General features: G+C 39.0%; 1 protein-coding gene across 1 annotated transcript in view; it reads right to left on the reverse strand.

Annotated features, from left to right (window-relative positions):
- The window catches only part of lrba (LPS-responsive vesicle trafficking, beach and anchor containing), a 971,728-nt gene that overhangs the window by 216,582 nt on the left and 728,653 nt on the right, over window positions 1-26,493 (reverse strand). The window contains exons 45-46 of the mRNA XM_061881243.1: window positions 18,169-18,309; window positions 8,941-9,060 (exon numbers count right to left, since the gene is read on the reverse strand). Coding sequence (XP_061737227.1) covers window positions 8,941-9,060; window positions 18,169-18,309 — 261 coding nt within the window. The remainder of the gene's footprint in view (window positions 1-8,940; window positions 9,061-18,168; window positions 18,310-26,493) is intronic.

Here is a 26,493-nt window from a genome sequence, read left to right on the forward strand (position 1 = left end):
ATTATGTTAGATCCACTATGGACTGGCCTCTCACTATTATGTTAGATCCACTATGGACTGGACTCTCACTATTATGTTAGATCCACTATGGACTGGACTCTCACTATTATGTTAGATCCACTATGGACTGGACTCTCGCTATTATGTTAGATCCACCATGGACTGGACTTTCACAACATCATGTTAGATCCACTATGGACTGGACTCTCACACTATTATGTTAGATCCACTATGGACTGGATTCTCACACTATTATGTTAGATCCACTATGGACTGGACTCTCACTACTATGTTAGATCCACTATGGACTGGACTCTCACTATTATGTTAGATCCACTATGGACTGGCCTCTCACTATTATGTTAGATCCACTATGGACTGGACTCTCACTATTATGTTAGATCCACTATGGACTGGACTCTCACTATTATGTTAGATCCACTATGGACTGGACTCTCACTATTATGTTAGCTCCACTATGGACTGGACTCTCATAATATTATGCTAGATCCTCACATCTGTGGTCCTTTCCAAGGTTTCTCATTGTCCCATTGGGTTGAGTTTTTCCTTGCCCTTATGTGGGCTCTGAACCGAGGATGTGGTTGTGGTTTGTGCAGCCCTTTGAGACACTCGTGATTTAGGGCTATATAAGTAAACATTTATTGATTGATTGAAAAACTGGCAGCTAAGTTGCCAGAATAAAAAAAAACCTGTACTGTTTTTCCATGAAAAATATAATGTTGTAAAAACAATGTCAATTTAATACAAAAATTCTGGCAACTAAGCTGCCGGATTTTTCTCTAAAACCCCCTTAAAAAACAGTGTTTTTCTATTTACCGTAAAATGATGTAAAATTTTGTAAATACATACATCCATTTTTCCACCGCTTGTCCCTTTCCGGGTGGTGGGGGGTACTGGAGCCTATCTCAGCTGCAATCGGGCGGAAGGCGGGGTACACCCTGGACGAGTCGCCGCTTCATCAAATTTTGTAAATGTAAAGTTTTTACTGTAAAATGGACAGTCTACTTAAATAGTGGTCACGTCCTCACTGGCGTTTTTCCGGGCAGAAGCGGGTCAGCACCGCTGCTCGAAAAAACATCAAAAGTGTGAGAACATTGCCTCTCATTCTTGTTAAAGACATGACTACCTTGCTTATTTTGCAAAGCAGACCTTGTATTCATAGCCTGTGATACGCCAGCGTTTGCAGCAGAGGCATGATGTCGGACGTCTGGAGGGAGGACCGAGGACTATGGGAGACCGGGCTTTCTGCTCCACCGCTCCCAGTCTGTGGAACGCTCTCCCTGACCACCTGAGGGCACCACAGACTGTTGATGCTTTTAAAAAAGGCTGAATAACCCTTTTTTTAAAAAAAACACCTTTTTTTTAATAGATATATGCATACTAGGTCTAGTAATTAGCTGTTCTAGTTTTTTTTAGGGACCGAATGTCCCTTTGGGACAGAGGACCCTATTGTATTTCTAAGGTTTTACTATTATTAATATACCTCCGCCTATTTGAGCTGTAATTTGACCACCTTAACATGCCTCAAAACTCACCAAATTTAACACACACATCAGGACTGGCGAAAATTGCGATCTAATCAAAAAAACAAAACCCAAAAATCCAAATTGCGCTCTAGCACCACCTAGGAAAAAACACATACAAAACTGCTTGTGACTTCCGTTATGAATGTCATAGAGACATGAAACAAAAACCTCTATGTAGGTCTGACTTAGACCTAGATTTCATACACTGACCTCCTTCAGGAAAAATCAACAGGAAGTTGGCAAAAACCCCTTCAAAACAAAAGTTTCCTGAAAAATGTCATTTTTGCTTCTTTGAGCTGTAATTTGACCCCCTTAAAATGCGTCAAAACTCACCAAACTGGGGACACACATCAGGACTGGCGAAAATCGCGATCTAATAATAAACCAAACCCCAAAACTCAAAATTGCGCTCTAGCACCCCATAGGGATAAAACAGACAAAACTGCTCTTAAGAAGAAAACACAGACACATCTGCTTGTAAGTTCCGGTAAGAATGTCGTAGAGACATGAAACAATATTTCATTCATTGACATCCTTCAGCAAAAATCAACAGGAAGTTGGCAATCACCCCTTCAAAACAAAAGTTTTGTAAAAACCCGTCACCTTATTTCCAAACATTATCTCCTCTGAGCGCGTTTGTTGTGCCGGCTTCAAACTCGCACAGGAAAGAGATTGAACCCTTCTGATTGAAAGTTGCGCAAAGAGTTTTAATAACTGCTCCGGTTTTGATTTTACGAGCCTTCAAAGAACCGCTCCGCTGATGCTACTGCCGTCTCAAGGTGGCCGCTTAAAAGCAAGAAGCACCAGCGTGACCACACAATGCAGAGAAGGTAGGTAATGTGCAGGTAAAGATATGTTGACTGGGTGAAAGAAGGAGGCACCAGTTTGACTCCAGGATACAGAGAAGGTAGGTAATGTGCAGGTGAAGATATGTTGACTGGGTGAAAGAAGGAGGCACCAGTTTGACTCCAGGATACAGAGAAGGTAGGTAATGTGCAGGTGAAGATATGTTGACTGGGTGAAAGAAGGAGGCACCAGTTTGACTCCAGGATACAGAGAAGGTAGGTAATGTGCAGGTGAAGATATGTTGACTGGGTGAAAGAAGGAGGCACCAGTTTGACTCCAGGATACAAAGAAGGTAGGTAATGTGCAGGTGAAGATATGTTGACTGGGTGAAAGAAGGAGGCACCAGTTTGACTCCAGGATACAGAGAAGGTAGGTAATGTGCAGGTGAAGATATGTTGACTGGGTGAAAGAAGGAGGCACCAGTTTGACTCCAGGATACAGAGAAGGTAGGTAATGTGCAGGTAAAGATATGTTGACTGGGTGATGGCAGGAAGCACCAGCATGAATGGTTAAAAGAAAGAAGCACCAGTGTGGCCCCAGGATGCAGGGAAGGTAGGTAATGTGCAGGTAAAGATATGTTGAATGGGTAAAGGCAGGAAACACCAGCAAAAGTCGGTCCCGTCCATCGCTGCTTGCAGCTTTAATTTTTATTTATTTTTATTATCTTTTTTTAAAAAATTTTAATACACAGTAGCACTTTGAGGTTGTTTGCTCAATGTAAAGTGCTTTTTACAATAAATAGGGTGCATTAAACATATGTTTATTATTGCAATTTAGTCCTTAAATAAAATAGTGAACATACTAGACAACTTGTCTTTTAGTAGTAAGTAAACAAACAAAGACTCCTAATTAGTCTGCAGTAACATATTGTGTCATTTATACACCTATTATTTTGTACACATTATGTAAAAAATGATTATTAAGGTAATTGTTCATTTATTGTTAATATCTGCTTATTTTCTCTTTCAACATGTTCTATCTACACTTCTGTTCAAATGTAATAATCACTTCATTTTCTCTACTTTGATACTTTACATTAGTTTTGGATGATACCACACATTTAGGTATGGATTTGATACCAAGTAGTTACAGAATCATACATTGGTCATGTTCAAAGTCCTCATGTGTCCAGGGATGTATTTATTGACTTTATAAACACGATATAAATTTGAAAAAAAATTAAAAAGATTTTGTGATGCTAAAAAAAATATCGATGTAATAATCATAATAGCATCGACTAGATACGCTCTTGTACTTGGTATCATTACAGTGCATGTCAGGTGTGGATCCACCCATGGAATTTGTTTACATCAGGGGTGTCCAAACTTTTTCCACTGAGGGCCGCACATGGAAAAATGAAAGCGTGTGGGGGCCATTTTGATATTTTGTCATTTTCAAAACAGAACAAAATGTATGGATTTTGAATTTTTTCGATTTTACCTTTAGGGGTCCCTGGAACCATAAAGGGTCTCAGTCATTAAAATGTTAAAAATAAGTCAAATTATTATCATTCTTATTTATTTAACGCTTACAATAAATCTCTATATCAACATCAAGTTGATATAAAGTAATACAAAAAAGGGTTTTATGGCTTTTCTGTGAAAAACTTATTTTTTTTGAGTAAAACTGAAATATGCAGTATTTAGTAATTAAAGCCCTAAAAGATCAATAATGCAGGAAACCATTGATTTTAATTACTTCATATTTTTTGAGTAATAATAATCACTCAAAGTGATACATTTTTTTTAGGTTTTTCTTTTACTTTCGACACATAAGTTACAGAATCAAATCGATTTTACGTTTGAACTATTATTTTTGTTTGTTTTATGCTCTTTTGTCAAAGAAAACTTTGATGTTTTTAAATGGCAACCACACAATACATGCAATATTTACAACGCAAAACATTTTAAAGTGAAATACTTGAAGTAATTGGAGCCTTGAAAATAATGAATTACAACAGAGATTTTTTTTGTCTATTTTTTTTTTTTTTGGGAGAAACGGCAAAAAAAGAAAAATAAAGAAAGACAAAAGAAAAAAAAAGCCTTACTCGTCACCTCATTTCCCTTTTTTTAAGTGTTCTTTTTGTAGTTTTGCAATAGCATTTCCAGAATGTGTGGCGGGCCGGTAAACAATTAGTTGCGGGTCGCAAATGGACCCCGGGCCGCACTTTGGACACCCCTGCTTTACATTGTGACACCGGTGAGCTATTGTATCCGCCTACGGTGTGTAGTGAAGCATGTTTAGCTATTCCTCGTCCTCCAGTGATAATGCTACTTGTAAGAAACGTACTTTATTTGTCGCCATGGAGGCAAGGATTAGTGATTTAGAAGTAGCTAAAACACTACAGCTCGCTAGTCATGTCTTAAAGCACCTCTTCCTGAGGTTGTTTCAGTGTTATAACTTCACCTTTATTGTCACTTTTTTAAGGCAAAATGCGTCCGTTCTCCCTTTTCCGTCTACAAATGTGTCTGCTGATTCAAGACTTCTACCCGCGGTCTTTGGGATTCTGCAAGTCAGATCTTTGAACAGTGTGCCTCAAATTGGGGATGTGTCGTTTTCTCTATTAAAGGGGAATATTATCACAATTTCAAAAGGGTTAAAAACAATAAAAATCAGTTCCCAGTGGCTTGTTTTATTTTTCGAAGTTTTTTTCAAAATTTTACACCACCCGGAATATCCCTAAAAAAAGCTTTAAAGTTCTTGATTTTCCCTATTTGCGACGTGACTGTCCATTTCCCTGTGACTGCCAATACAAACAAACATGGCGGTTACCACAGCAAGATATAGCGACATTAGCTCGGATTCAGACTCGGATTTTAGCAACTTAAGCGATTCAACAGATTACGCATGTATTGAAACAGATGGTCAGAGTGAAGAAGAAATTGAAGCTATTGAGCGAATAGCTATTGACGCTATTCGGCCATAGCGTGGGTGTACCTAATGAAGTGGCCCATAGCACGGCAGCCTAGTTAGCATCGCCGGTAAAATGTGCGGACCAAACGATCAGGACTTTCGCATCTTGTGACACTGGAGCAACTTAAATCCGTCGATTGGTAAGTGTTTGTTTCGCATTAAATGTGGGTATCTAGTTTCAAATGTACATACAGCTGGCGTAAATAGCATGTTAGCATCGATTAGCGTAGCATGTTAGCATCGATTAGCTGGCAGTCATGCTGCGACCAAATATGTCTGATTAGCACATAAGTCAACAACATCAACAAAACTCACCTTTGTGATTTCGTTGACTTTATGGTTGCAAATGCATCTGCAGGTTATCCATACATCTCTGTGCCATGTCTGTCTTAGCATCGCCGGTCAAATGTGCGGACTAAACGATCAGGACTTTCGCATCTTGTGACACTGGAGCAACTTAAATACGTCGATTGGTAAGTGTTTGTTTCGCATTAAATGTGGGTATCTAGTTTCAAATGTACATACAGCTGGCGTAAATAGCATGTTAGCATCGATTAGCTGGCAGTCACGCCGCGACCAAATATGTCTGATTAGCACATAAGTCAACAACATCTACAAAACTCACCTTTGTGATTTCGCTGACTTTATGGTTGCAAATGCATCTGCAGGTTATCCATACATCTCTGTACCATGTCTGTCTTAGCATCGCCGGTCAAATGTGCGGACCAAACGATCAGGACTTTCGCATCTTGTGACACTGGAGCAACTTAAATCCGTCGATTGGTAAGTGTTTGTTTCGCATTAAATGTGGGTATCTAGTTTCAAATGTACATACAGCTGGCGTAAATACCATGTTAGCATCGATTAGCGTAGCATGTTAGCATCGATTAGCTGGCAGTCATGCTGCGACAAAATATGTCTGATTAGCACATAAGTCAACAACATCAACAAAACTCACCTTTGTGATTTCGTTGACTTTATGGTTGCAAATGCATCTGCAGGTTATCCATACATCTCTGTGCCATGTCTGTCTTAGCATCGCCGGTCAAATGTGCGGACCAAACGATCAGGACTTTTGCATCTTGTGACACTGGAGCAACTTAAATCCGTCGATTGGTAAGTGTTTGTTTCGCATTAAATGTGGGTATCTAGTTTCAAATGTACATACAGCTAGCGTAAATAGCATGTTAGCATCGATTAGCGTAGCATGTTAGCATCGATTAGCTGGCAGTCATGCTGCGACCAAATATGTCTGATTAGCACATAAGTCAACAACATCAACAAAACTCACCTTTGTGATTTCGTTGACTTTATGGTTGCAAATGCATCTGCAGGTTATCCATACATCTCTGTGCCATGTCTGTCTTAGCATCGCCGGTCAAATGTGCGGACTAAACGATCAGGACTTTTGCATCTTGTGACACTGGAGCAACTTAAATCCGTCGATTGGTAAGTGTTTGTTTCGCATTAAATGTGGGTATCTAGTTTCAAATGTACATACAGCTGGCGTAAATAGCATGTTAGCATCGATTAGCGTAGCATGTTAGCATCGATTAGCTGGCAGTCATGCTGCGACCAAATATGTCTGATTAGCACATAAGTCAACAACATCAACAAAACTCACCTTTGTGATTTCGTTGACTTTATGGTTGCAAATGCATCTGCAGGTTATCCATACATCTCTGTGCCATGTCTGTCTTAGCATCGCCGGTCAAATGTGCGGACCAAACGATCAGGACTTTCGCATCTTGTGACACTGGAGCAACTTCAATCCGTCAATTGGTAAGTGTTTGTTTCGCATTAAATGTGGGTATCTAGTTTCAAATGTACATACAGCTGGCGTAAATACCATGTTAGCATCGATTAGCGTAGCATGTTAGCATCGATTAGCTGGCAGTCATGCTGCGACCAAATATGTCTAATTAGCACATAAGTCAACAACATCAACAAAACTCACCTTTGTGATTTCGTTGACTTTATGGTTGCAAATGCATCTGCAGGTTATCCATACATCTCTGTGCCATGTCTGTCTTAGCATCGCCGGTCAAATGTGCGGACCAAACGATCAGGACTTTCGCATCTTGTGACACTGGAGCAACTTAAATACGTCGATTGGTAAGTGTTTGTTTCGCATCAAATGTGGGTATCTAGTTTCAAATGTACATACAGCTGGCGTAAATAGCATGTTAGCATCGATTAGCGTAGCATGTTAGCATCGATTAGCTGGCAGTCATGCTGCGACCAAATATGTCTGATAAGCACATAAGTCAACAACATCAACAAAACTCACCTTTGTGATTTCGTTGACTTTATGGTTGCAAATGCATCTGCAGGTTATCCATACATCTCTGTGCCATGTCTGTCTTAGCATCGCCGGTCAAATGTGCGGACTAAACGATCAGGACTTTCGCATCTTGTGACACTGGAGCAACTTAAATCCGTCGATTGGTAAGTGTTTGTTTCGCATTAAATGTGGGTATCTAGTTTCAAATGTACATACAGCTGGCGTAAATAGCATGTTAGCATCGATTAGCATAGCATGTTAGCATCGATTAGCTGGCAGTCATGCTGCGACCAAATATGTCTGATTAGCACATAAGTCAACAACATCAACAAAACTCACCTTTGTGATTTCGTTGACTTTATGGTTGCAAATGCATCTGCAGGTTATCCATACATCTCTGTGCCATGTCTGTCTTAGCATCGCCGGTCAAATGTGCGGACTAAACGATCAGGACTTTCGCATCTTGTGACACTGGAGCAACTTAAATACGTCGATTGGTAAGTGTTTGTTTCGCATCAAATGTGGGTATCTAGTTTCAAATGTACATACAGCTGGCGTAAATAGCATGTTAGCATCGATTAGCTGGCAGTCACGCCGCGACCAAATATGTCTGATTAGCACATAAGTCAACAAAATCAACAAAACTCACCTTTGTGATTTCGCTGACTTAATCGTCGCAAATGCATCTGCAGGTTATCCATACATCTCTGTGCCATGTCTGTCTTAGCATCGCCGGTCAAATGTGAAGACACTCCGGCACATTCAATGGGGGTCTGGCGGCAGACACTTTGGCATCTTGGGGCCAGTGGTGCAACTTGAATCCCTCCCTGTTAGTGTTGTTACACCCTCCGACAACACACCGTCGAGGCATGATGTCTCCAAGGTTCCAAAAAATAGTCGAAAAAACGGAAAATAACAGAGCTGAGACCCAATGTTTACAATGTGTTGAAAATGAAAATGGCGACTGTGTTACCTCGGTGACGTCACGTTCTGACGTCATCGCTAAAAAGACCGATAAACAAAAAGGTGTTTAATTTGCCAAAATTTACCCATTTAGAGTTCGGAAATCGGTTAAAAAAATAGATGGTCTTTTTTTCTGCAACATCAAGGTATATATTGACGCTTGGATAGCTCTGCTGATAATGTTCCCCTTTAAGTCACAAGGATGTTTCTCAGGAAGTAGGAACGAAAGCAGTCCAGTCCTGGTCATGGTCTGACTGGGATGGGCCAAGACTCTAAATCTGGAATGTTAACCGTTCAAGGATCAGGTGAGGTCTGTTAATGGTACGCCATTGCAATCCCGAGCGTGAAACTTGGTACGTTTCTTTCTAGCAAGATGTTGAACTGTACCTTGACATCAGACGTGTCTCTCTGGCAGTTCCTCCAGGCTCGAGACACGGAGGAGAAGGTGCGATCAGCGTGGTCGAACTTCCCTCCTTGGAAGTTGAGGAAGAACGTTGTGAAGGGTTCCTGCCGATTGAAAAAAAACAAAAACGTTTTTTGATTCTGATCAACTGAATTGTTCTCTGGGCCATGTTTCAAGACAGCTAAAGACCTGGGGTCCGGACTTCTCCCTTCACTATTATTCCTTTTTTTTTTCAAGTTGTCGCAAAGGTTGAAAAACTGTTGAAGTCTCTCCCAATTTGGATCTGACCTCAAGGGCCATGCACTGCAAAAAGTGAAATCTAAGTAAGATTGAATATCTCAAATAAGGCTGATATTTGCTTATTTTCTGTCTGACATGATACTTCTTCTCACTAAGCAGATTTTATGTTAGAGTGTTTTACTTGTTTTGCTCCTAAATGATCTCAGTAAGATATTACAGCTTGTTGCTGAGATGTGATGACCTATATTGAGTAAAACATGCTTGAAACTAGAATATCAAGTGTTGCAAAGCTGTGTCAACAACACCCACAAGTATAAACTACTTTTTTAAAAGTAAGAAATTCAAGCATGAAATAAAAAAATCATAATTTTGACACAATTGTGTCTCACAATTAAAACAGATGACAGCCAAATGGACTTTGCTGTTTTATTTCCAATGAAACAATAGAACATAGGCACTCATATAGTAGTACAGTTGGGACAGTACAGCACACTGATAGTTCATATTAAAAACATTTAACATTTCAAACAATTTTGAAAAGAAATATATATGAATCTAAGTCCAAGACTAGATGTGACCAATCTAAGTCTAAGACTAGATATGACCAATCTAAGTCCAAGACTAGATGTGATCAATCTAAGTCTAACACTAAATGTGACCAATCTAAGTCTAAGACTAGATGTGACCAATCTAAGTCTAAGACTAGATGTGACCAATCTAAGTCTAAGACTAGATGTGACCAATCTAAGTCTAAGACTAGATGTGACCAATCTAAGTCTAAGACTAGATGTGACCAATCTAAGTCTGAGACTAGATGTGACCAATCTAAGTCTAAGACTAGATGTGACCAATCTAAGTCTAAGACTAGATGTGACCAATCTAAGTCTAAGACTAGATGTGACCAATCTAAGTCTGAGACTAGATGTGACCAATCTAAGTCTAACACTAGATGTGACCAATCTAAGTCTAAGACTAGATGTGATCAATCTAAGTCTAAGACTAGATGTGACCAATCTAAGTCTAACACTAGATGTGACCAATCTAAGTCTAACACTAGATGTGACCAATCTAAGTCTAAGACTAGATGTGACCAATCTAAGTCTAAGACTAGATATGACCAATCTAAGTCTAAGACTAGATGTGACCAATCTAAGTCCAAGACTAGATGTGACCAATCTAAGTCTAAGACTAGATGTGACCAATCTAAGTCTAAGACTAGATGTGACCAATCTAAGTCTAAGACTAGATGTGACCAATCTAAGTCTAAGACTAGATGTGACCAATCTAAGTCTAAGACTAGATGTGACCAATCTAAGTCTAACACTAGATGTGACCAATCTAAGTCTAACACTAGATGTGACCAATCTAAGTCTAAGACTAGATGTGACCAATCTAAGTCTAAGACTAGATGTGACCAATCTAAGTCTAAGACTAGATGTGACCAATCTAAGTCTAAGACTAGATGTGACCAATGTAAGTCGAAGACTAGATGTGACCAATCTAAGTCTAACACTAGATGTGACCAATCTAAGTCTAAGACTAGATGTGACCAATCTAAGTCTAAGACTAGATGTGACCAACTAAGTCTAAGACTAGATGTGACCAATCTAAGTCTAAGACTAGATGAGACCAATCTAAGTCTAAGACTAGATGTGACCAATCTAAGTCTAACACTAGATGTGACCAATCTAAGTCTAACACTAGATGTGACCAATCTAAGTTTAAGACTAGATGTGACCAATCTAAGTCCAAGACTAGATGTGACCAATCTAAGTCTAAGACTAGATGTGACCAATCTAAGTCTAAGACTAGATGTGACCAATCTAAGTCTAGGACTAGATGTGACCAATCTAAGTCTAAGACTAGATGTGACCAATCTAAGTCTAAGACTAGATCTGACCCATCTAAGTATAAGACTAGATGTCACCAATTCATGTCCGACTAGATCTGACCAATCTAAGTCTAAGACTAGATGTGACCAATCTAAGTCTAAGACTAGATGTGACCAATCTAAGTCTAAGACTAGATGTGACCAATCTAAGTCTGAGACTAGATGTGACCAATCTAAGTCTAACACTAGATGTGACCAATCTAAGTCTAAGACTAGATGTGATCAATCTAAGTCTAAGACTAGATGTGACCAATCTAAGTCTAACACTAGATGTGACCAATCTAAGTCTAACACTAGATATGACCAATCTAAGTCTAACACTAGATGTGACCAATCTAAGTCTAAGACTAGATGTGACCAATCTAAGTCTAAGACTAGATATGACCAATCTAAGTCCAAGACTAGATGTGACCAATCTAAGTCTAACACTAAATGTGACCAATCTAAGTCTAAGACTAGATGTGACCAATCTAAGTCTAACACTAGATATGACCAATCTAAGTCTAACACTAGATGTGACCAATCTAAATCTAAGACTAGATGTGACCAATCTAAGTCTAAGACTGGATGTGACCAATCTAATTCTAAGACTAGATGTGACCAATCCAAGTCTAAGACTAGATGTGACCAATCTAAGTCTAAGACTAGATATGACCAATCTAAGTCCAAGACTAGATGTGACCAATCTAAGTCTAACACTAAATGTGACCAATCTAAGTCTAACACTAGAAGTGACCAATCTAAGTCTAACACTAGATATGACCAATCTAAGTCTAACACTAGATGTGACCAATCTAAGTCTAAGACTAGATGTGACCAATCTAAGTCCAAGACTGGATGTGACCAATCTAAGTCTGAGACTAGATGTGACCAATCTAATTCTAACACTGGATGTGACCAATCTAAGTCTAACACTAGATGTGACCAATCTAAGTCTAACACTAGATGTGACCAATCTAAGTCTAACACTAGATGTGACAAATCTAAGTCTAACACTAGATTTGAGCAATCTAAGTCGAAGACTAGATGTGACAAATCTAAGTCTAACACTAGATGTGACCAATCTAAGTCTAAGACTAGATGTGACCAAACTAAGTCTAAGACTAGATGTGACCAATCTAAGTCCAAGACTAGATGTGACCAATCTAAGTCTAACACTAGATGTGACCAATCTAAGTCTAACACTAGATGTGACCAAACTAAGTCTAAGACTAGATGTGACCAATCTAAGTCCAAGACTAGATGTGACCAATCTAAGTCTAAGACTAGATGTGACCAATCTAAGTCTAACACTAGATGTAACCAATCTAAGTCTAAGACTAGATGTGACCAATCTAAGTCTGAGACTAGATGTGACCAATCTAAGTCTAAGACTAGATGTGACCAATGTAAGTCTAAGACTAGATGTGACCAATCTAAGTCTAAGACTAGATGTGACCAATCTAAGTCTAAGACTAGATGTGACCAATCTAAGTCTAAGACTAGATGTGACCAATCTAAGTCTAACATTAGATGTGACCAATCTAAGTCGAACACTAGATGTGACCAATCTAAGTCTAAGACTAGATCTGACCCATCTAAGTCTATGACCATGGACTGATGAATCCTACTGGGAAGAGAGGAAAAACGTCTTCTGGGACAAACCAAACCGCCCTGAGATGACAAAGACCTGGCTGAACGAGAACATCCATAGACTTGCTTTAAAAATACATGATCAGGCCATCTTCATGCAACCAGAAGTAGCTTCTCAAACCTGTAACCTGTTTTGAAAACGTGTCATTATTATTATCGCACCAAATCATACTCTGCGAGAGTAACTTTGACTCAAACATCGCGTTGACTCAATTCTGGATGGAATTGTCAGCCCAGGAATGGAAACGGGATGGAATGGTTAGGTGCCTAAAGGCCAGGGGTCACCAACCTTTTTGAAAGCAAGAGCTACTTCTTGGGTACGGATTAATGCCAAGGGCTACCAGTTTGATACACACTTAAATAAATTGCCAGAAATAGCCAATATGCTCAATTTACCTTTAATAAATAAATCTATCTATACAAAAAAAAGGGTATTTCTGTCCGTCATTCCGTCTTACATTTTTTTTCCTTTTACGGAAGGTTTTTTTGTAGAGAATAAATCACGAAAAAAACACTTAACTTAACGGTTTAAAAGAGGAGAAAACACGAAAAAAATGAAAATTAAATTTTGAAACATAGTTTATCTTCAATTTCGACTCTTTAAAATTCAAAATTCAACCGAAAAAAATGAAGAGAAAAACTAGCTAATTCTAATCTTTTGAAAAAAATACAAAAATCATTTATGGAACATCATTAATAATTTTTCCTGATTAAGATTAATTTTAGAATTTTGATGAGATGTTTTAAATAGGTTAAAATCCAATCTGCACTTTGTTAGAATATATAACAAATTGGACCAAGCTATATTTCTAACAAAGACAAATCATTATTTCTTCTAGATTTTCCAGAACAAAAATTTAAAAGATATTCAAAAGACTTTGAAATAAGATTTAAATTTTATTTTACAGATTTTCTAGATTTGCCAGAATATTTTTGGGGAATTTTAATCATAATAAGTTTGAATAAATATTTCACAAATATTCTTTGTCGAAAAACAGAAGCTAAAATGAAGAATTAAATTAAAATGTATTTATTATTCTTTACAATAATAAAAAAAAAAATACTTGAACATTGATTTAAATTGTCAGGAAAGAAGAGGAAGGAATTTAAAAGGTAAAAAGGTATTTGTGTTTTAAAATCCTAAAATCATTTTTAAGGTTGTTTTTTTTCTCTAAAATTGTCTTTCTGAAAGTTATAAGAAGCAAAGTAAAAAAAATAAATGGATTTATTTAAATAAGTGAAGACCAAGTCTTTCAAATATTTTCTTGGATTTTCAAATTCTATTTGAGTTTTGTCTTTCTTGGAATTAAAGGGGAACATTATCACAATTTCAAAAGGGTTAAAAACAATAAAAATCAGTTCCCAGTGGCTTGTTGTATTTTTTGAAGTTTTTTAAAAAATTTTACCGGTCTCGGAATATCCCTAAATAAAGCTTTAAAGTGCCTTATTTTCGCTCTCTGCGAAGACACTGGCCATTTCCCTGTGACGTCACACAGTGCTGCTAATGTAAACAAACAATGGGAATACCACAGCAAGATATAGCGACATTAGCTCGGATTCAAACTCGGATTTCAGCGACTTAAGCGATTCAACAGATTACGCATGTATTGAAACAGATGGTTGGAGTATGAAAGTATTGAAGAAGAAACTGAAGCTATTGAGCGAATAGCTATTGACGCTATTCATAGCCATAGCATGGTCGAATAGCTGCGTTAGCATCGCCGGTAAAATGTGCGGACCAAACGATCAGGACTTTGGCATCTTGTGACACTGGAGCAACTTAAATCCGCCGATTGGTAAGTGTTTGTTTCGCATTAAATGTGGGTGGAAGGAAACGTAATATAGTTGCAAATGAATCTGCAGGTTATCCATACATTTCTGTGCCATGTCTGCTTTAGCACCGCCGGTAAATAGCATGTTAGCATCGATTAGCGTAGCATGTTAGCATCGATTAGCTGGCAGTCAACATCAACAAAACTAACCTTTGTGATTTCGTTGACTATCGTTGCAAATGCATCTGCAGGTTATCCATACATCTCTGTGCCATGTCTGCATTAGCACCGCCGGTAAATAGCATGTTAGCATCGATTAGCGTAGCATGTTAGCATCGATTAGCTGGCAGTCAACATCAACAAAACTCACCTTTGTGATTTTGTTGACTATCGTTGCAAATGCATCTGCAGGTTATCCATACATCTCTGTGCCATGTCTGCATTAGCACCGCCGGTAAATAGCATGTTAGCATCGATTAGCGTAGCATGTTAGCATCGATTAGCGTGGCATGTTAGCATCGATTAGCTGGCAGTCAACATCAACAAAACTGACCTTTGTGATTTCGTTGACTATCGTTGCAAATGCATCTGCAGGTTATCCATACATCTCTGTGCCATGTCTGCATTAGCACCGCCGGTAAATAGCATGTTAGCATCGATTAGCGTAGCATTTTAGCATCAATTAGCTGGCAGTCAACATCAACAAAACTCACCTTTGTGATTTCGTTGACTATCGTTGCAAATGCATCTGCAGGTTATCCATACATCTCTGTGCCATGTCTGCATTAGCACCGCCGGTAAATAGCATGTTAGCATCGATTAGCGTAGCATGTTAGCATCGATTAGCTGGCAGTCAACATCAACAAAACTCACCTTTGTGATTTCGTTGACTATCGTCGCAAATGCATCTGCAGGTTATCCATACATCTCTGTGCCATGTCTGCATTAGCACCGCCGGTAAATAGCATGTTAGCATCGATTAGCGTAGCATTTTAGCATCGATTAGCTGGCAGTCAACATCAACAAAACTAACCTTTGTGATTTCGTTGACTATCGTTGCAAATGCATCTGCAGGTTATCCATACATCTCTGTGCCATGTCTGCATTAGCACCGCCGGTAAATAGCATGTTAGCATCGATTAGCGTAGCATGTTAGCATCGATTAGCTGGCAGTCAACATCAACAAAACTCACCTTTGTGATTTCGTTGACTATCGTCGCAAATGCATCTGCAGGTTATCCATACATCTCTGTGCCATGTCTGCATTAGCACCGCCGGTAAATAGCATGTTAGCATCGATTAGCGTAGCAAGTTAGCATCGATTAGCTGGCAGTCAACATCAACAAAACTAACCTTTGTGATTTCGTTGACTATCGTTGCAAATGCATCTGCAGGTTATCCATACATCTCTGTGCCATGTCTGCATTAGCACCGCCGGTAAATAGCATGTTAGCATCGATTAGCGTAGCAAGTTAGCATCGATTAGCTGGCAGTCAACATCAACAAAACTCACCTTTGTGATTTCGTTGACTATCGTTGCAAATGCATCTGCAGGTTATCCATACATCTCTGTGCCATGTCTGCATTAGCACCGCCGGTAAATAGCATGTTAGCATCGATTAGCGTAGCATGTTAGCATCGATTAGCGTGGCATGTTAGCATCGATTAGCTGGCAGTCAACATCAACAAAACTCACCTTTGTGATTTCGTTGACTATCGTTGCAAATGCATCTGCAGGTTATCCATACATCTCTGTGCCATGTCTGCATTAGCACCGCCGGTAAATAGCATGTTAGCATCGATTAGCGTAGCATTTTAGCATCAATTAGCTGGCAGTCAACATCAACAAAACTCACCTTTGTGATTTCGTTGACTATCGTTGCAAATGCATCTGCAGGTTATCCATACATCTCTGTGCCATGTCTGCATTAGCACCGCCGGTAAATAGCATGTTAGCATCGATTAGCGTAGCAAGTTAGCATCGATTAGCTGGCAGTCAACATCAACAAAACTCACCTTTGTGATTTCGTTGACTATCGTTGCAAATGCATCTGCAGGTTATCCATACATCTCTGTGCCATGTCTGCATTAGCACCGCCGGTAAATAGCATGTTAGCATCGATTAGCGTAGCATGTTAGCATCGATTAGCGTGGCATGTTAGCATCGATTAGCTGGCAGTCAACATCAACAAAACTCACCTTTGTGATTTCGTTGACTATCGTTGCAAATGCATCTGCAGGTTATCCATACATCTCTGTGCCATGTCTGCATTAGCACCGCCGGTAAATAGCATGTTAGCATCGATTAGCGTAGCATTTTAGCATCAATTAGCTGGCAGTCAACATCAACAAAACTCACCTTTGTGATTTCGTTGACTATCGTTGCAAATGCATCTGCAGGTTATCCATACATCTCTGTGCCATGTCTGCATTAGCACCGCCGGTAAATAGCATGTTAGCATCGATTAGCGTAGCATGTTAGCATCGATTAGCTGGCAGTCAACATCAACAAAACTAACCTTTGTGATTTCGTTGACTATCGTTGCAAATGCATCTGCAGGTTATCCATACATCTCTGTGCCATGTCTGCCTTAGCATCGCCGGTCAAATGTGGAGACACTCTGGCACATTCAATGGGGGTCTGGCGGCAGACACTTTGGCATCTTGGGGCCAGTGGTGCAACTTGAATCCCTCCCTGTTAGTGTTGTTACACCCTCCGACAACACACCGTCGAGGCATGATGTCTCCAAGGTTCCAAAAAACAGTCGAAAAAACGGAAAATAACAGAGCTGAGACCCGGTGTTTTTAATGTGTTGAAAATGAAAACGGCGGGTGTGTTACCTCGGCGACGTCACATTCTGACGTCATCGCCTCCAGAGTTCGGAAATCGGTTAAAAAAATAGATGTTCTTTTTTCTGCACCATCAAGGTATATATTGACGCTTACATAGGTCTGCTGATAATGTTCCCCTTTAAAAATATCGAGCAAAGCGAGACCAGCTTGCTAGTAAATAAATACAATTTAAAAAATAGAGGCAGCTCACTGGTAAGTGCTGCTATTTGAGCTGTTTTTAGAACAGGCCAGCGGGCGACTCATCTGGTCCTTACGGGCGACCTGGTGCCCGCGGGCACCGCCTTGGTGACCCCTTCTCTAGACCTACAGCCCTATGAGGCGCCATCAAAAGACGCATGTTGGAGTCCATTAGGTGTATTCAAACACGATGTGATCCTCCTAAAGCCGATAAAGCTGTGCTGCTGATGCATTTCTAATCATGTATAATCTTGTTAGGACGGATCAATAATGCACACACAACGACCCCCAAGACTCAGGACTACAATACCAACATATCATTTATACGAGGAAGGAGTAGAAAGGGTCCAAGGTGGGACTCCCGTATCGTTACAATACATTTGAGAGTTCGAACCCGAGCTTATGCGGTAAAACGGCCTCCCAATAATCTTCCTAATGATGTCCTTGAATCAATGAGGCAGCTCCACTGGGACTCGCTGCTGCCAGAATAACACTAGAACCAAACAACATTGCTGGTGGGAGAGAGAAGAAACTTAGTGACCTCCCGCTCCCTAGGGGGCGATACGGCCAGATTGAGGGCGGCCGCTTGACAAGAGGCGATATTGCACGGAGAGAAAGAAGGCGGCGGGCTGGCAGGCGCCACTTACCACGCGCAGCAACCACATGAGCGTGAAGCCGGAGGTGGAGTAGTGGGTGCCGTAGTGGAACTTGGGCACCTGGTCGTCCTCCCAAGACTCGTAGCGGTCGGAGAAGAAGGCGGCCCGCTTGGGGTTCAGAGCGCCGATGGGCTGTGGAGAGAGTGAAAGGGTTTTTTGTTTATTTTTTTAAAGACGTGACAATAAACTGGCCAATTGTGCACGATGTAATTGTGTTTTCATACACATTTTGTACATAAGAACTATGAGCATGAACAGTAGAAGCAGTTAAGTCCCATCTTAAAACTCATTTGTATACTTTAGCTTTTAAATAGACCTCCTTTTTAGACCAGTTGATCTGCCGTTTCTTTTCTTTTCTGCTCTGACTCTCACTATTACATTAGATCCACTATGGACTGGACTCTCTCACTATTATGTTAGATCCACTATGGACTGGACTCTCACACTATTATGTTAGATCCACTATGGACTGGACTCTCACACTATTATGTTAGATCCACTATGGACTGGACTCTCACACTATTATGTTAGATCCACTATGGACTGGACTCTCACACTATTATGTTAGATCCACTATGGACTGGACTCTCACTATTATGTTAAATCCACTATGGACTGGACTCTCACACTATTATGTTAGATCCACTATGGACTGGACTTTCACTATTATGTTAGATCCACTATGGACTGGACTCTCACACTATTATGTTAGATCCACTATGGACTGGACTCTCACTATTATGTTAGATCCACTATGGACTGGACTCTCACACTATTATGTTAGATCCACTATGGACTGGACTCTCACTATTATGTTAGATCCACTATGGACTGGACTCTCACTATTATGTTAAATCCACTATGGACTGGACTCTCACACAATGATGTTAGATCCACTATGGACTGGACTCTCACACTATTATGTTAGATCCACTATGGACTGGACTCTCACACTATTATGTTAGATCCACTATGGACTGGACTCTCACACTATTATGTTAGATCCACTATGGACTGGACTCTCACACTATTATGTTAGATCCACTCTGGACTGGACTCTCACACTATTATGTTAGATCCACTATGGATTGGACTCTCACTATTATGTTAGATCCACTATGGATTGGACTCTCACTACTATGTTAGATCCACTATGGACTGGACTCTCACTATTATCTTAGATCCACTATGGACTGGACTCTCACTATTTTGTTAGATCCACTATGGACTGCACTCTCACACTATTATGTTAGATCCACTATGGACTGGACTCTCACTATTATCTTAGATCCTCTATGGACTGGACTCTCACACTATTTTGTTAGATCCACTATGGACTGGACTCTCACACTATTATGTTAGATCCACGATGGCTTCCACTTCCTAGTGAGGTGTTTAGGACACGTCTGAACCAGTAGGAGGCCACAGGGAAGACCCAGGACACGTTGGGAAGACTATCTCTCCCGGCTGGCCTGTGAACGCCTCGGGATCCCCCGGAAAGATCTGGACAAAGTAGCTGTAGAGAGGAAAGTCTGGGCTTCTCTGCTTAGGCTGCTGCCCCCGCGACCAGACCTCGGATAAGCGTAAGACGATGGATGGATGGATGGATGGATGATGATGAAATTATACCACCCTAATAATACTGAGAGTCCAGTCCATAGTGGACTAATAGTCCAAACAAATAAATAAAATGAGGACGGTGAATTAAACTTTCCATCAATAAAGGGAAACAAACAGCAGCATTTTTGTTTTTGTCTCTCGACTGTTATTTAAATCCTCATTTATAGAAATCACTTTCAGGCCGGGGTCGATTTTTATGAGTCCTCCGTCGGCTGCGCCTCATTCTCTCTCGGAGCCCCCCTCCCCTTTGAATCCATCACACACACACACACACACACACACACACACACACACACACACACACACACACACACACACACTGGATCAATAGTAATGGAATGATGGCCTTTTGAGGATGAGGGCTCGCAGGGTGTGGATCAATTTGGATCTCTTTCATACCATAGGGCGGCTGTCACTGCATCGATTGCTGCGTGTGTTACTGTGTTGTGTGTGTTTGTAATAGCGTGTGTTATTGTGTTGTGTGTGTTTGTAATAGCGAGCTTCTGCAGCGTGTGTGTTTTATTTTTTTGCACGCTCACTCGCTCTCTGCTTAAAAGGGCGCACCTTTGTTATTTTCCCCCCAGCAGCAGGCATGTGTGTGTGTGTGTGTGTGTGTGTGTGTGTGTGTGTGTTGTTCTTGTATGTCTACCCTTCTTGAGACATCAAGACGGAAAAGTAGCGGTGAAATCTATCAAAATGAGGGTGGTCCCAAAAAGGAGGGATTTTTCAAATTGACTGTGTGTCGCTTTTAAAAGTGCTCCCCCCTCTGGTCAACATATGAAATAACAAGTGTGTGTAAAAATTCAAAGTGCTCCCCCTCTGGCCAACATGTGTAACAACAAGACTGTGTAAGAAATTGAAATGCGCTCCCTTTGGCCATGATTTATTACAAAATATACATAAATATTTTTATAGAGACATACTATAATAAATAATGACGATTAAAAAACAATTACAAACAAAAAATTTCCACAAAAATGTTTTGGGGGACTAAAAGCAGTCTTTTTCTCACAATGTGTCGACTTTTTTCTTATAAAATTGGGAACTATTCCTCATGTTTTTTCTGTTTCTGTAATGTATTATTTTCTCATAAAATTGATACTTTTTTTAATGTAAAATTCTTACTTTTTAATGCAAAATGGTGACATTTGTCATATAAAATTCTGACCTATCACAAAATTGCCAATTTTTTTTTTTTTTTTGTCGTTCTTATAAAACAGTGACATTTTTGGAGAACATTTTTTCATCATTTCGCCAAGTAAAATTCACATGATTATTATAATATTTCCCAAATTTGAAAGATTGCTTAAAAAATTGTGACTTTTGTTGAGTAAAATTATGACTCTTTCCATAAAATTGCCAATATTTTAAGCGTGTTCTTGTAAAACTGTGACTGTTGAGTAAAATTCCAACTTTTATCATAATATTGCACAAATGTTCCGTTTTTCTTGTAAGATTTTGACTTGCTCGTTGAGTAAAATGACAAATTGTATTAAAATACTGCCAATATTCTCAATTTTTCTTGTGAAATTGTGACCTTTTTCCTTTGAAATTCCAACAATTTTTTCACAACAAGCTTTTTGTATATTTGCATAGTATGTATATATTATTAATGTTGTCAATACACATCTTTATATATCTAGAAAGGCTGGTCCTAAAGAGGGAGGCATTTTTCTCAGGTTTCAAGAAGGTAATAAATACAAGTGTGTGTGTGTGTGCGTGTGTGTGTGTGTGTGTGTGTGTTCTTGTATGTCTACCCTTCTTGAGACATCAAGACGGAAAAGTAGCGGTGAAATCTATCAAAATGAGGGTGGTCCCAAAAAGGAGGGATTTTTCAAATTGACTGTGTGTCGCTTTTAAAAGTGCTCCCCCTCTGGTCAACATATGAAATAACAAGTGTGTGTAAAAATTCAAAGTGCTCCACCTCTGGCCAACATGTGTAACAACAAGACTGTGTAAGAAATTGAAATGCGCTCCCTTTGGCCATGATTTATTACAAAATATACATAAATATTTTTATAGAGACATACTATAATAAATAATGACGATTAAAAAACAATTACAAACAAAAAATTTCCACAAAAATGTTTTGGGGGACTAAAAGCAGTCTTTTTCTCACAATGTGTCGACTTTTTTCTTATAAAATTGGGAACTATTCCTCATGTTTTTTCTGTTTCTGTAATGTATTATTTTCTCATAAAATTGATACTTTTTTTAATGTAAAATTCTTACTTTTTAATGCAAAATGGTGACATTTGTCATATAAAATTCTGACCTATCACAATATTGCCATTTTTTTTTGTCGTTCTTATAAAACAGTGACATTTTTGGAGAACATTTTTTCATCATCTTGCCAAGTAAAATTCACATGATTATTATAATATTTCCCAAATTTGAAAGATTGCTTATAAAATTGTGACTTTTGTCGAGTAAAATTATGACTCTTTCCATAAAATTGCCAACATTTTAAGCGTGTTCTTGTAAAACTGTGACTGTTGAGTAAAATTCCAACTTTTATCATAATATTGCAGAAATGTTCCGTTTTTCTTGTAAGATTTTGACTTGCTCGAGTAAAATGACAAATTTTATTATAATACTGCCAACATTCTCAATTTTTCTTGTGAAATTGTGACCTTTTCCTTTGAAATTCCAACAAATTTTTCACAACAAGCTTTATGTATATTTGCATAGTATGTATATATTATTAATGTTGTCAATACACATCTTTATATATCTAGAAAGGCTGGTCCTAAAGAGGGAGGCATTTTTCTCAGGTCTCAAGAACGTAATAAAAACAAGAGTGTGTGTGTGTGTGTGCGTGTGTGTGTGTGTGTTCTTGTATGTCTACCCTTCTTGAGACATCAAGAAGGAAAAGTAGCGGTGAAATCTATCAAAATGAGGGTGGTCCCAAAAAGGAGGGATTTTTCAAATTGACTGTGTGTCGCTTTTAAAAGTGCTCCCCCCTCTGGTCAACATATGAAATAACAAGTGTGTGTAAAAATTCAAAGTGCTCCCCCTCTGGCCAACATGTGTAAGAAATTGAAATGCACTCCCTCCGGCCAAGATTTATTAAAAAAAATATGTATATAGAGACATACTTTAATAAATAATGAAGATTAAAAACAATTACAGACAAAAAATACTACACATTTTTTTCAGGACTAAAAGCAGTCTTTTTCTCACAATGTGTCGACTTTTTTCTTATAAAATTGGGAACAAATCCTCATATTCTTTCTGTTTCTGTATTATTTTCTTGTAAAATTATTACTTTTTTTTATGTAAAATTCTTACTTTTTAATGCAAAAAGGTGACATTTGTGATATAAAATTCTGACCTATCACAATATTGCCAATTTTTTTTTTTTTGTCGTTCTTATAAAACAGTGACATTTTTGGAGAACAATTTTTCATCATTTTGCCAAGTAAAATTCACCTGATTATTATAATATTTCCCAAATTTGAAAGATTGCTTATAAAATTGTGACTTTTGTCGAGTAAAATTATGACTCTTTCCATAAAAATGCCAACATTTTAAGCTTGTTCTTGTAAAACTGTGACTGTTGAGTAAAATTCCAACTTTTATCATAATATTGCACAAATGTTCCGTTTTTCTTGCAAGATTTTGACTTGCTCGTTGAGTAAAATTACACATTTTATTATAATACTGCCAACATTCTCAGTTTTTCTTGTGAAATTGTGACCTTTTCCTTTTGAAATCCCAACTAATTTTTCACAACAAGCTTTTTGTATATTTGCATAGTATGTATATATTATTAATGTTGTCAATACACATCTTTATATATCTAGAAAGGCTGGTCCTAAAGAGGGAGGCATTTTTCTCAGGTCTCAAGAAGGTAATAAATACAAGTGTGTGTGTGTGTGTGTGTGTGCGTGTGTGTGTGTGGATTTACACAGTGCCGCAGTGTGCAGCTACGCCTTGACAGTGATACACTGTGGCTTCTAGGGGGGGGGGCACCGCTGGGGGCCAGGGGTGGTGGGGGTGAGTACACACAGTGAATTATACATCACACCCATTGGTCTGATTTATAACCCTAATAACAGTCGACTCATTAAAAAAAAAAGGAAAGGGCTGAAGGAGGAATATAAAATAAGAAATAGTGAAAGTGCCACCGGGGTGGGGGGGTTGTGGGGGGGCTAGCGAGAAAGATTGCGGCGTGGCGGCCCTGCACGCCGCTGTTAACGCCGTAAATTATTCGGCGGCCCTCACGCTTACAGTACGCACGCACGGCGGGGCAAGACGTGTCCGCTACAAATTGGGCAAATAAGTCAGTGGGAAAGAAGAGCGTCCTGACAAACGAGCCCCGTCTCATACTTCTAATTAGAGCGGGAGAATTAGCCGCGTGGAGAGAAACGCTCGCATCTCGGATTAGTCTGGAGATGTTCCCCAAAGCCCTCAAGAAATTACTGGAAGTAATTAAAAGCAGTAAAGTGTTGAAAGCTACGAGCACTTCACAATGGCCGTGCCTCCATTATTGCCTCTTCTTCCATCCCGGCAGATAATGTTGGGATGTTTTTGTTGCTTTTGTTCTCCGTCCTCTCTCTCTTTCTGTCCTCCTTTAACTGAGCTAACATCAGAGATCATCTCCATGACAGGAGTGCTCACTTGAACTTAGGAATCTACTGCAAAACAAGTCAAAGATCATCACTATGACAGGAGTGCCCACTTGTACTTGGGAATCTTTTGCAAAATGATTCAAAGATCATCTCTATGACAGGAGTGCTCACTTGTACTTGGGAATCTATTGCAAAACAAGTCAAAGATCATCTCTATGACAGGAGTGCCCACTTGTACTTGGGAATCTTTTGCAAAATGATTCAAAGATTATCCCTATGACAGGAGTGCTCACTTGTACTGGGAATCTATTGCAAAATAATTCAAAGATCATCTCTATGACAGGAGTGCTCACTTGTACTTGGGAATCTATTACAAAATAATCCAAAGATCATCCCTATGACGGGAGTGCTCACTTGTACTTGGGAATCTATTGAAAAACAAGTCAAAGATCATCTCTATGACAGGAGTGCTCAGTTGTACTTAAGAATCTACTGCAAAACAAGTCAAAGATCACCTCTATGACAGGAGTGCTCACTTGTACTTGGGAATCTATTGCAAAATAATTCAAAGATCATCTCTATGACAGGAGTGCTCACTTGTACTTGGGAATCTACTGCAAAACAAGTCAAAGATCACCTCTATGACAGGAGTGCTCACTTGTACTTGGGAATCTATTGCAAAATAATTCAAAGATCATCTCTATGACAGGAGTGCTCACTTGTACTTGGGAATCTATTGCAAAACAAGTCAAAGATCATCTCTATGACAGGAGTGCTCAGTTGTACTTAGGAATCTATTCCTAAACAAGTCAAAGATCATCTCTATGAAATGAGTGCTCACTTGTACTTAGGAATCTATTGCAAAACAAGTCAAAGATCATCTCTTTGAAAGGAGTGCTGAGTTGTTTTTAGGAATTCACTGCAAAACAAGTCAAAGATCATCTTTGTGACAGGAGTACTCATTTGATTTTTGGGAATCTACTGCAAAACAAGTCAAAGATCATCTCTTTGCGAAGTTGTTTTTGGGATCTACTGCAAAAAATTTAAAAACAATTCCACAACAGGAGTGTTTAGTTTTTTTTAGGAATCTACTGCAAAACAAGTCAAAGATCTGCTCTGTGACAAGAGTACTCACTAGTACTTGGGAATCTATTGCAAAACAAGTCAAAGATCATCTCTATGAGAGGAGTACTAATTCGATTTTTAGGAATCTACTACAAAGCAAGTCAAAGATCATCTCTATAACATGATTACTCAGTTGTTTTTGGGAATCTACTGCAAAACAAGTCAAAGATCATCTCTTTGACAAAGGTGCTCACTTGTTTTTAAGAATCTACTGCAAAGAAACTCAAAGATCATCTCTATGAGAGGAGTACTCATTCGATTTTTAAGAATCTACTGCAAAACAAGTCAAAGATCATCTTTATGACAGGAGTACTCATTTGATTTTTGGGAATCTACTGCAAAACAAGTCAAAGATCATCTATTTGAGAAGAGTGCTCAGTGGTTTTTGGGATCTACTGTAAAAAAGTCAAAAATCATCTCTTTGACAGGAGTGCTGAGTTGATTTTAGGAATCTTCTGCACAAAAAGTCAAAGATCCTCTCTTTGACAGGAGTGCTGAGTGGTTTTCGGGAATCTACTGCAAAACAAGTCAAAGATCATCTCTTTGAGAAGAGTGCCGAGTTGTTTTTAATGATCTACTACAAACATTTTTAAAAATCATCTATACAACATAGCGCATGTCTTGAATTTCCACCGGGTCAAACTCGTCACGTCACGAGTGACACTTCACCTGTCATCCTTTTCAAAATGGAGGAGGCTGATTTCAATCACTTGAAATCGCATAAAGGGAAGAAGATTAAGAGCTATTCAGTAGGATTTAAGGTCCAAGCTATTGAATATGATAAAAAGAACAGTAAGCAGCTATGTTTTATTAATATACCGTAGCTGCGTGTGTCAAATATGAGTCATTAAATGACTACCGCCTCCTGGTGGTAGAGGGCGCTAGTGATCCTTCTTGCGACTACTCGGCTGCAGAAGAAGTGACAACAAGCAGCGAGAGTTTATTTTTTCCTCTCGCCTGCACTTTTAACATGGAGGATTACATATCTAAAATAAAA

The sequence above is a fragment of the Nerophis ophidion genome, linkage group LG20 (assembly GCF_033978795.1).
Source record: "Nerophis ophidion isolate RoL-2023_Sa linkage group LG20, RoL_Noph_v1.0, whole genome shotgun sequence".
Classification (NCBI taxonomy): Eukaryota; Metazoa; Chordata; class Actinopteri; order Syngnathiformes; family Syngnathidae; genus Nerophis; species Nerophis ophidion.